Below are 12750 nucleotides of genomic sequence, written 5' to 3'. Positions count from 1 at the left end.
AGATGTGCTATGTACAGGTTGAGTTGAGTTTGTTATTTTTACAGGGACAGTGCACATTAATCAACGTTTCAGTAAAAGTGCCGCTTTTAGCCAGCCGGATCATTTTCAACCGCAGTCCCTGGGCAGGTGTAGTGTTCTGTGAGCTGCTCTGACAGCTGGTGCTTAAAGCTAGTGAGTGAGATATGAGTCTCCAGCTTCAGTGATTTTTGCAGTTTGTTCCAGTCATTTGGAGCAGAGAACTGGAAGGAAAGGCGGCCAAAGGAGGAATTGGCTTTGGGGGTGACCAGTGAGATATACCTGCTGGAGTGCATGCTGTGGCTGCTGCTATGGTGACCAGTGAGCTGGGATAAGGTAGGGCTTCACCTAGCAAAGACTTGTAGATGACCTGGAGCCAGTGGGTTTGGCGACAAGTATGAAGCGAGGGCCAGCCAACGAGAGTGTACAGGTCGCAGTGGTGGGTAGTATATGGGGCTTTGGTGACAAAACGGATGGCACTGTGATAGACTGCATCCAATTTGTTGAATAGAGTGTTGGAGGCTATTTTGTAAATGACATCGTCGTAGTCGAGAATCGGTAGGATGGTCAGTTTTACGAGGGTATGTTTGGCAGCATGAATGAAGGATGCTTTGTTGCAAAATAGGAAGCCAATTCTAGATTTAATTTAGGATTTGAGATGCTAATGTGAGTCTTGATGGAGAGTTTACAGTCTAGCCAGACACCTAGGTATTTGTAGTTGTCCACATCTTCTAAGTCAGAACCATCCAGAGTAGTGATGCTAGACGGGCGGGCAGGTGCGGGCAGCGATCGGTTGAAGAGCATGCATTTAGATTTACTTGCATTTAAGAGCTGTTGGAGGCTAAGGTGTATGTAAACTTCTGACTTCAACTGTATACAGTACCAGTCAAAGGTTTGGACACAAGTACTCATTCATTTTTTGTTTTACTATTTTCTACATTGTTTAATATTAGTGAAGACATCAAAACTATGAAATAACACATTTGGAATCATGTAGTGTCCAAAAAAGTGTTAAACAAATCCAAATATATTTTAGATTTTAGATTCTAGCCACCCTTTGCCTTGATGGCAGCTTTGCACACTATTGGCATTCTCTCAACCAGCTTCATGAGGTAGTCACCTGGAATGCATTTAAATTAACATGTGTGCATTGATAAAAGTTCATTTGTGGACTTTCTTTCCTTCTTAATGCGTTTGAGCCAATCAGTTGTGTTTTGACAAGGTAGGTGTGGTACACAGAAAGGCTATTTGGTAAAAGACCAATTACATATTATGGCAAGAACAGCTGAAATAAGGACAGAGAAATTGCAATCCATCACTACTTTAAGACATGAAGGTCAATCAATTCGGAAAATTTCAAAAACTTTGAAAGTTTCTTCAAGTGCAGTCGCAAAAACCATCCAAAGCTATGATGAAACTGGCGCTCATGATGACCGCCACAGGAAAGGAAGACCCAGAGTTACCTCTGCTGCAGAGGATAAGTTCATTAGAGTTAACTGCCCCTCAGATTGAAGGCCAAATAAATGCTTCACAGAGTTCAAGTAACACACACGTCTCAACATCATCTGTTCAGAGAAGACTGCATGAATCAGGCTTTGATGGTCGAATTGCTGCAAAGAATCCACTACTAAAGGACACCAATACCAAGAAGGGACTTGCTTTTGGCAAGAAACACGGGCAATGGACATCAGACCTGTGGAAATCTGTCCTTTGGTCTGATGAGTCCAATTTTTTATATTTTTGGTTCCAACCACCCTGTCTTTGTGAGACACAGAGTAGGTGAACGGATGATCTCTGTGTGTGGTTCCCTCCATGAAGCATGGAGAAGGAGGTGTGATGGTGTTGGGGTGCTTTGCTGGTGACACTGTCAGTGATTTATTTAGAAATTTAAGCACACTTAAGCAGCATGGCTTCCGCAGCATTCTGCAGAGATACGCCATCCCATCAGGTTTGCGTTTAGTGCGACTATCATTTGTTTTTTAACAGGACAATGACCCAAAACACACCTCCAGACTGTGTAAGGGCTATTTGACCAAAGAGAGTGATGGAGTGCTGCATGATGCCACATGTGTTATTTCATAGTTTTGATGTCTTCAATATTATTCTACAATGTTGAAAATAGTAAAAAATAAAAATAAAAATAAAAACTTGAATGACTAGGTGTGTCCAAACATTTGACTGGTACTGTGTGTGTGTATATATATATATATATATATATATATATATAACACAAACTGGCATCACACTGCACAATAGCAACTGCACTACATTGTTGGGATTACAGCATACAATTCTGCTAAATCTGTGTTACAGTTATCTTTCCTAAACTGATTACCCCTAAGTAAGTGTCCATTGAATGTTTCCCTCCAAAACAACAGAGATATGAAGTAGAAACTTGGTTGGAAAGCATAGCGAGTGGACACAGCACTGAAATAATAGTGTGATTTTCGTTTGTCTGAGCACAAACCTTTTGGGGCAACAATCAAAACCATTCTATGCTAAACCAGAGCAGAGAGACTGCTTTTAAACTTATTCTGACTTCCAAAGCCCAACTGCTGTCAAGACCTGTCAGTTAACTGCCACAAGCCTGACAATGGACATACCCTTGAGAGACTCTGGGAGGAATCTCCTCTGTTCGAAAATGCTGTTTGTGGGTAATGGTAGAGTCAAGAAACACTAAAGAAACGATGCATCAATATCAATGGAAAACATTTACAGATCTCAAGTTAGAATTTGTCCTTCAATGATTTAACATTTCATCACCAATACATACATTCTTAGCAAACAGCATTGGATATTTTTTTATCTAGTTGTAGCAAAAGCGTGGGTGGGTTTTACAGTACAGTGCAGACACTTAGGGCAAGATTACCATAGTTAGCGTGTGATACAAATCGAATTTGATGAGTCAGGTTGCACCCTTGGAGGCCACATCAATGGCCGGCTGGCAGTGTCTTCAACTAAAATGATTAGGTTTGGTGCCACAAATCGACAGTGATCGGACTGCCTTAACGATGCTCTCCCACAGATCAGTGGGATATGAATGTGGGGCTGTTAATTGGAGGATTCAACTGAAGTGGCTTTTAAAGTGGTGTAAGAGATAAGTGAAAAACGTCAGTGTTAAAGGAAGTTGAATAATTCTGTGGCAAGATACTTGGTGGTGTCACTGTTTTGCCTTGGAAGCTCCATATTTTCGAAGTAGCTTGGATGTCCATCTTTTCAAAGTAGCTTAATTATGAACGTCCACATTTTCTCAAGGCTTCGCTTTTTGCCCACTTGCAAGACATGGTGGGAATTGTATCTGCCAATAGAGTATACATTAAACTGGGCCCAACAACGAATCACAAAGGCTTAACCTGATGCTATTCATGCCTGTCCAGCATGTTTAGATCAAAGATGGCCGTCACAGCCTATGTGGTCCCATGTGGCTCAGTTGGTAGAGCTTAGCGCTTCCAATGCCAGGGTTGTGGGTTTGATTTCCATCGGTGACCAGTATGAAATTGCATGCACTCACTACTGTAAGTCGCTCTGGATAAGAGCGTCTGCTAAATGACTAAACTGTAAAGCAGCAAGACGAGCAAGCTAATGTCTAATGTATAGACTCCAATCCTCCAGTTTCAGAGGGAAATTAGTCATGGGATGGATTACATTGGAGAGACATTTATGTCCAAGTCAATAATCCTGATTAACCTACATTTGATCGAAAAGCATTTACAAGCGACACCTGATTTGGCTGACCTTTGTCGAAATGACATTGAAATACCACTTAGCCATTCAATATTCATATTTACCTTTAATCAGCTACAGTCACTGTGCTGTGCATTAGCATAGTACAGGACTTGCGTTGGTAATGCACGTGATGATAGATGGATTATACTGTACCAATCACTAACATAAGTGATTATACGGGCCAACTTACAAGTCGATCGATAGTTTTTAAAATATTTATAGAAACATGAGGGAAAATGAGACAAAAACTGCAACGAAACCAACAGAAACCCACCACAATAGAGAGTTAAGCAACTAAATCATAACTGTATATGAATAAAAGCCAGTCATTCAAGTGTTATGGTATCCCAGCACAAGATCTCAAAAGGACAATAGATATGTCACAGTAGAGCTATACAGGGTAACAGATAGGCCACAGCAGAGCCATACAGACAAATTGATAGGCCACAGCAGAGCCATACGGTGTGTATAGATCTCAGTGCCATAGTGTAGCCTTGTATTGTACTGAATCTTTCAACTATCACACAGGAGATGTGTTTGACCCTCAAACGGTCTCCCTATTAACGTAACTCAAGCAGAGACTACAATGTCTCAGAGTCTAGGACTTACATAGAGTGGGTCATATACATGACCTTAGATATAACCCTATTAATGTAACTCAAGCAGAGACTACAATGTCTCAGAGTCTAGGACTTACATAGAGTGGGTCATATACATGACCTTAGATATCCAACATGAAGATCCAGCAATTGGTTGCACTGATACGGAACTTTCTTCTCCATACATTCCCACTGTATTGAATTCTATAATAGAAGCCCATTCAAGTTTAACAAGTACCTGGCAAATATTTTACTGTTGGAAGTAAAAACTCCCCAGGCAGTGCTTATGGACATCAATAATACATTAATCAGCTAAAACCAGCTGCTCCAGTGGCAAAGGCTGCTTTAGATATTAATGTGCGATGCCAGACATTACAAGGTAGCAATAAAGTTCATGAACGTTCAAACTTTCATTTGTTACAGCACTTTTTGGAAGCCAAATGTTTCACAGTATCAGTCATTTCTAGTATCTTCCATTTTATGTCCGGGGATGTGCTTGTTTTAATGGCACAAATAACATTTCTGTGAAAACAGACAATAAATCTTATCTAAATGTCACACTGTCACCCAAGACTTAAGCATACATAACCCCATGAGTGTTATTTTCATCTTCTCTCGTTTCAGTCTGTTCCCAGTTCTCGAGAGGAGTTTACGCCATCTTTGGATTCTACGACAAGAAGTCGGTCAATACGATTACTTCGTTTTGCGGGACTCTCCATGTGTCATTTATCACCCCGAGCTTCCCGCTGGACGGAACTCAGCAGTTCATCATCCAGATGAGGCCTGACATCAAAGGACCCCTACTCAGCCTTATCGAGTACTACAAGTGGGATAAGTTTGCCTATCTCTACGACAGTGATAGAGGTAAGAGGTACTACCTTAAAAAAACAGAATCTACCCCTATTTAAATGAAAATGCCATAAGTATGGAATGTTTTGTTCAAATCAAAAGGGGTGCGGTCAAAGAGGTGATTGATTTCATGTGGAATGACCATCAGGACAACAGGTTTGACTCATCAATAAATCAAACCCTTGATTGGTTGAGTCAGGTGTGGTAGTATTGGGTGGGAACAAGAGATTTGACACTCTATAGGATTTATGACCTAAACCTAGCCCGACAAAGCTCGCATCATATGATGCAAATATATTAACTGGCAGCAGTAGGCTACATCTGTGTCAGTGTGTCTTTCTGTGTTCTTCCTACCTTGACTGCACTGTCCTCTGCAGCAGTAGCTGATCTGTCTGTGCTAAACACTAATCTCTTACAGACAGTCTGCACTCAGACCATCAGAGCCAGAACTTTTAGAAAATGTACTTTTAGAAAAGGATTAGGTTAATTTCACAAATCTAGCAGTGTTGAGATACTTTTTGGCACCTTCTTTGTTTAAAAAAAAATGTATCCATAATCTTGGCATAATAATGACAGTCAGAGCGGGTCTGTTGCTGATGCGCATTTGAATGTGAATTCACGCGACCTCAGAAAACCGTCATTGCCTACTGATCAGCCGAATGCTCATTAAATATTATTATGACAACAGAGAAATGGCACAAAAATCATAAAAATAATCTTAAAAGGCCCATGAGCCGCAGCGGGTGTCCCTTTAATTTTTTATTTTATATAGTAAAGTGTTGTTTCTTTATTTTTTGCCTCGTGATTTGTCAACTGGCGCACAATTTCTCTGTCCTTCACATCGGAGTGCTGCTGCATTCCCTGTGCATGTCTTGACCAATCATGTTCATGGAAATCGCAGCTCGTGGGGGCAGGGCACAATACTCGCTCTCCACTTTCCTCCAGTATTTACTTAGTGAACATGATAACATATCACTCTTGACAGACACAAGCACAAGGTCTTTAAATAAATGTTGTAGCAGCCTATACCTAAACATTAGCGATCTGACATGTTGTAATTGCACGAAAAAATGATGATTGTTTAGTGTAGTCAACTATAAGCTTCTAACAAAAACAGTTGCATACAGTTTAGTATGCTCTGGCCAGTAAACATAGCGGTAACGTTGTACATGTATAGCCCATTTGTTTGTGTCAGGAGACAATGTGAATGGGATCAAATTTTGTTTATATTCAAACTTAGGCTGACTAGCCTACCTAGACTTTTTCCAATCCAAAATTATTGACTGGAATTAATCAAACAATAGTTGACATCTGTAAATTCATTTTTAATTAGGCCTACAGTTGCAGAGGGCAAGTCTACACGATGCAAACCTGCATAAAGCAAGCTCAGCCCTGTGAGTTATATTGTCCACTCGTGTTGCTGTCTCTGTGTCTGTGTAGTGTAAACCCCCTGTTATTCTAGCTTTAAAATATAATTATTTTTAACAAGTCTACATTTTTATGCTGTTTTACATGGTTTTCATCCTCCCCAAGGCCTAGAGTTTTTTTAAGATAAAAAAAAAACTGTGACCTGATTAGAAAAACTGTGGTCCCATCATATCCAATATTAAACCTTTTTACAACTGATTAATAATGTCCTACCGTATAAGATCGAGAGTTTTAGCTGGTTAGTTTAACAGATTAGGCCCTAGATGCATTTCCCCCCACCACCCTGGGACCTGTGGTGCTACCTCATTTGCCACATGGCCAACCCACCCCCATTGGTTCAGTCTCTGAATCACAAATGAACATTCTAAATCAAGTCTCTGTTTCAGTTGAGCAACAATGTCCAATGAAATAACATTTTAAATTCAGTTCAGTCCCACATTCCTGCAAGAAATCCCAAATGTGGTCCTTAGAAGCTATAGTCAACAGCGGAAACCTCTTGATAGTAAATACAATATCCCTTAAAGAAGTCTTTGAAAATGTTCTCACTTGTGTGGAGTTGAGAAAACTAGGCTTTAAAAATAATTTCCTAGTTACAACAGAAAGGAAGAGTTAAAGTGAAAGGATTTACTCCACCCACTGTCTGCCAAAAACAAATCCCATTGTTGGGGCGGAGACATAGTCAACGCGTCATCATATCCAGTATCTCTAGTTACAAAAATTTCAGTCAAGATGGCTTCCCCTTTCCTAACACTCAAACCAGAAAGTGACTATGGGTGTGGCTAGGGACTGACCGGGGCAGAGCCCAAAGCCTATATACATCTCAAGGAACTGTGGAACCGTATGGGTTACAGATTTTTTTTAAACACTGCTTTTTGCCAATATTTAAAGTTGACATTGGAGTTACTGTATATTCTAAAAGGCTGTCAAAAACTGAAGGTTGAAGAGAAGATACGTACTGTACTGTGTATGACACCCAACTGTGATAAAATTACATTCAAATTACAACTCCACAGATAATCGTGGAGAGACCGCCCTCTGGTCAACACAACTACGGCCTAGATTCAATCAGATCAAGCGTTAACCGGCAATAACAGACACCCGCATAGCAGATGTTTTGGCGGTGTCAAAGGTGGAACTGTGTTGGAGCTGTCAAATCCCTGAGTAGCTGCTCTTGCGACCATTGTCACGAAGCCACACCTGCCCCACTTGTGTTAAAATTCACAACGAGAAATTGTAGGCTATACACTGTAGAAATAATTACGCTCAAATTGAATAAGCATTAAACAAAATAATGAGGATTTATATAATCATATTCACATTCTAAAGTTCAAACTTGTAAACAAGGCTGCATGGGATATGTCTTAATGCGACTTTGTGAAGCCAATTGCAATGTCCGCTTTAGGTAGCCACTTGTGGATTCGACAGCTCTAACGTTGGGTTATGTTAGTAGGCTGTTTGCCATGTGCTGGATGTGACATGTTACATGCACATAAACCACCATGTTTTCTAGACACAGTTCCAAACATAGCAAGATACTAGAATGACACTTTGTACAGGTCATTGTGGTGATGACAAACAACTTGTCAGATAGTATCAGCTTGGGCCACCGCACCTCCTGTGTAAGAGCTTATCATGGCTTGCAGCAAAGTAGGGGGGAAGTTACCTGATATTGAGGGATTTAGACAATTTGGCAGTGGCATTCACTGGTCCTGGGGAGCTGCTGGGTTGTGAAGAAAAAAAAATAGACTTTTAAACTTTTAGCTGTTCCCGTTTTTTTTTACCTGCACAGCTGCCCGTGATTATATCCCTTAACAAATTCCTCAGCAGCCTATCAAAGAGTTTATATCACCCACCCATTGTCATTTCTTAACTTAGGTCAACTTGGTCACCAGAGGGACAACCTCAAAATTCAAGGTTTACTTTTGTTCCCCTTGGTCTGTAAAGTGTTGTGTCCCAATGTTAAATGATGTATCCTTGACTTCAAAAGGCACATTTTCACATATATGAGAAAACCCCATGTTTTTGCCTATCTGTTTCACACACCTTCATGTGCTTTCGCAGCAATAAAGGTGTAGGAGGATTACACAACATGTACGTTTATATTCGTACATCATTAAAAAAAAGTATTGTGGTCTTGTCAAATACCTGTAATTCATCCCATTACTGCTTTCGTTAATTGGTGGTGTGCCCATAGATGGCAAGATATGACAAGATATGACAGCCGCAAGTTCTAATCCCCTTTAGGGCAAGGTTTTTATTTGAAGAAGAAATGCCCCACTGTTGGTCCTCGAGTCAAATAACACATATGTGACAAAGTAGATGATTGTAAAAAAAAAAAAAAAGAATATAAAACGTTGCATGCCTACATTTAGATGTACACATCCATGTAGCCTATGCAGCATGCCTAATAGGCCACAGCAGTGTGTTTATCTGAAAGGCTGAAGAAAGAAGTAGCTTCTTATTAAATGCATTGTAGTCCTCGTGTTCAAGCTGTTGGCTTTGCTTCCCTTCTCAAACACACTATCAAAAAAATGTAATTCTACATTTCTAAGAAGAGAGCACTCATTTGGGATTCAAACTCTTGCAACAATTACTGTGAGCCAGACGCTTGTTCTACACTGTGAGCCAGACGCTCACTCTACACTGTGAGCCAGACAAATGCTCTACCCTGTGTGCTATATGACCAGTCAGTCAAATGCATGTGATCTAATTGTTTTGATTGTCAGATCGTGCTGTTGCACTTCTGTTAAGTATGCTTTCATGAAGTGTTGGATCACATCCAACTACATCGACTATTTTAATTGGCTGATATGGAATATGTTACCGGATAAATCACGGCCAGCAATACAGGTTAGCATACAGTATACAGGGCTAAATGTGGCAGGTTATCTAATGGGAACAGCTAAGTTATATATTTTTTTACTTTTTCTAATGTTGGTTTCTGTTGTGTAGAACTCCTCATTTAGAACACTCATTTTTAAATATCTTGCTAGAGAATGACCTTGCATATGAATTGTCTAAAACTTGGGAATAGGTCTATTCACTCCAGAAATATTCAGGTGAAGTGATTGTTATATCCCCAGCAATTTTTTGTCTATCTGCATGGAGGCTTTCAGCCTTGTTGACGTTTTTCAGTATTCCTATGTTCTGTTTCATGTAGCAGACTAAATGTGATGCATTGAGTTGCTACTCTGGAGGATATTGTAACGTCAGACAGTATTTACCCATTGTGATGACACCACTTCGTATGACACTACTTTGAAAAGGACACTCTACACTCTTGGAAATAAAGGTGCTATCTAGAACCAAAAAGGGTTATTCGGCTGTCTCCATAGGAGAACCCTTTGAAGGACCCCTTTTGGTTCCAGGTAAAACCCTTTCCACAAAATAGTTCTACCTGGAACCAAAAAGGGTTCTACATGGATTCCAAAAGGTTAAGCCGCAGAACCCTTTTGGTGTGTAGATTTCCCCAAAAGGAATTACATTTCATGTGACTGTCCTGATAGCAAGGTTACAAGGTCTAGAACAAAGAGTTCCATAGTCTCATTTTAGTACCGGGGGCAAAAGTAATTAGCCTCGCAAGCCACTCTGATCTTGCAAGCTTACATGGATTGTCCCTGCAAAGGTTGTGAGATCAAGGTGGCTTGCGAGGCCAAATAGTAATATGCATAATATTATTGGGGTTGCATAAGGATAGTTGAAAGGCGAAATAAGATAAACGTTTCATTACATGATGTTATTAGTCTTCATTTCCAATATGTCTAAATGAGAGTGAATTAGATTGGCAGTACCGGTAGGTGATAATACCTGATGATAAAAGCTAAAGGCAGGCTTGCCATAGTCACACAGTAGAATGGAAGACTGACCTAATAAAGAGAATAGGTGGGAATATTACCACTGTGTGTAAGGACTACTTTACAGGGTATTATAAACTGGGTTGTTTGAGCCCTGAATGCTGATTGGCTGACAGCCATGGTAAACGGTCTGATATAACACGGCTGTCAGCCAATCCGCATTCAGGGCTCGAATAACCCAGTTTATAATAACCTGTAAAGTAGTATGACAACATTTATTTTACTGCTCAAATTACATTGGTAACCAGTTAATAATAGCAATAGGCACTCCGCCTGGACACACCCCTTATTGGCCATATACCACACCTCATTGGGCCTTATTGCTTAATTATACCAATGGAATTGTTGAATACTTGTTTCTGATTTGCTTGAAGGCTTTTTAGAGCCTGCATTATTTCCCGATAACTCACGGTATATTTGCATGGTAGAATTCAATGGTTGTAGTTCATTCTTACATGTTCTATGTTTGAGCTGCTTTTGAGAGCAAAAGTCGAGTTGAAAACATTATTGGCATTGTTGAATTCGATTTTCACAATGGTAAGCTAGGACTCATGGTTTGATTAGCTAAACTAGCAAGCTACTTCAGTGGATGTTGAACACATTTCTACTGGCAAATGTGTTAAATTATAGCCATGGTATAAAAGGGATAGTCAATTCGGGGCTCTATGCATGCTCTGGAAAATAATGCAACTCCATGGAAGGTCAGTTCACAACTTCCATGTTGTTCATTATTTTCCATAGAACCCATAGCCCCTTGTTGATTATCCCTTGCGTCGTGCCACTAGATAATACAGGCTTTACTCTATTTCTATGTTTATTTCATTCACCGCCCCCTCTCCCTATACTATGTTTCATCCCCCTTCATTTCATGATCTTATGTTCTCTTTCACTATTTCTCACATTGATCCTCTTAAGGTGTCCGCATACATAGGTTTGGTTTGCTCCTAGCAGAACTCTTCTAGGCAAAGTGAACATCTGTGCTCCCATACTACCATAAAACATAAGAAAAAAAGCAATATTACTGTTTGTCCCTCTGAAGACGTCGTAAACCAGTACACTTCTTCAAAATAGTCAGAAATGTCAGTGAAATGCTTAATGTACTTACAAGCCCTTAACCAACAATGCAGTTTTAAGAAAAATAATTGTTAACGCAAAAAAGACAGATGTAAAAAATAAATAAAAAATATAAAAAATAAAAAATAAACGTAACATAATTAAAGAGCAGCTGTAAAATAACGGTAGTGAGGCTATATACAGGGGGTACAGGTACAGAGTTATGTGTGGTGGCACCGGTTAGTCGAGGTAATACCTGTCACGTTCTGACCTAAGTTCCTTTATTATGTCTTTGTGTTAGTTTGGTCAGGGCTTGAGTTGGGGTGGGTAGTCTATGTTCTTTTTTCTATGTTGTATTTATGTGTCTGGCCTGGTATGGTTCTCAATCAAAGCAGGTGTCGTTGGTTGTCTCTGATTGAGAATCATACTTAGGTAGCCTGTTTTCCCCATTTTGGTTGTGGGTGTTTAATTTTCTGTTTAGTGTTTTCTGCACCTTACAGGAATGTTTCAATTCTTTTGTTTATTCACGTTGTTTTGTATTTCAGTGTTCAGTTAATAAAATCATGAACACGTACCACACCTTTTTCCATCTACGAAAACTGTTACAATATCTACATAAAGGTAGAGTTAAAGTGACTATGCACAGATAATAAACAAAGAGTAGCAGCAGCGTAAGGGTGGGCAATGGAAATAGTACTGGTGGCCATTTAATTAGCTGTTCAGGAGTCTTATGGCTTGGGGGTAGAAGCTGTTTAGAAGCCACTTGGACATTGACTTGGCGCTCTGGTACCGCTTGCCATGTGGTAGCAGAGGGAACAGTCTATGGCTAGGGTGGATGACAATTTTTAGCGCCTTCCTCGGACACCGCCTGGTATAGAGGTCCTGTATGGCAGGAAGCTTGGCCCCAGTGATGTACTGGGCCGTACGCACTACCCTCTATAGTACCTTGCTGTGGGATGCCGAGCAGTTGCCATACCAGGCAGTGATGAAACCAGTGGTGCAGCTGTATAATTTTTTGAGGATCTGAGGACCCATGCCAAATCTTTTCAGTCTCCTGAGGGGGAATATGCTTTGTCGTGCCCTCTTCACGACTGTCATGGTGTGTTTGGACCATGATAGATTGTTGGTGATGTGGACACCAAGGAACTTCAAGCTCTCAACCTGTTCCACTACAAGGTAAAACATCTGTCATTCTGCACCTGAAAAAGGCAGTTAACCCACTGTAC

At 40.3% G+C, this 12750-nt stretch overlaps 1 protein-coding gene across 10 annotated transcripts in view; it reads left to right on the top strand.

The window, feature by feature from the left end:
• The window catches only part of LOC118363594 (glutamate receptor 2-like), a 65389-nt gene that overhangs the window by 22372 nt on the left and 30267 nt on the right, over window positions 1–12750 (top strand). For all 10 annotated transcript variants that reach the window (XR_004821427.2, XR_008087599.1, XR_008087598.1 and 7 more), the window contains exon 3: window positions 4965–5204. Coding sequence is in view for 7 of the 10 variants with exons in the window: in XM_052488479.1 (XP_052344439.1) it covers window positions 4965–5204 (240 nt within the window). In the remaining 3 variants the exon portion in view is untranslated. The remainder of the gene's footprint in view (window positions 1–4964; window positions 5205–12750) is intronic.

The sequence above is a fragment of the Oncorhynchus keta genome, chromosome 30, assembly GCF_023373465.1.
Source record: "Oncorhynchus keta strain PuntledgeMale-10-30-2019 chromosome 30, Oket_V2, whole genome shotgun sequence".
In the NCBI taxonomy this organism is placed as follows: Eukaryota; Metazoa; Chordata; class Actinopteri; order Salmoniformes; family Salmonidae; genus Oncorhynchus; species Oncorhynchus keta.
Note: the sequence above shows the minus strand (reverse complement) of the source record. Positions and strands in the feature narration are given on the sequence as shown.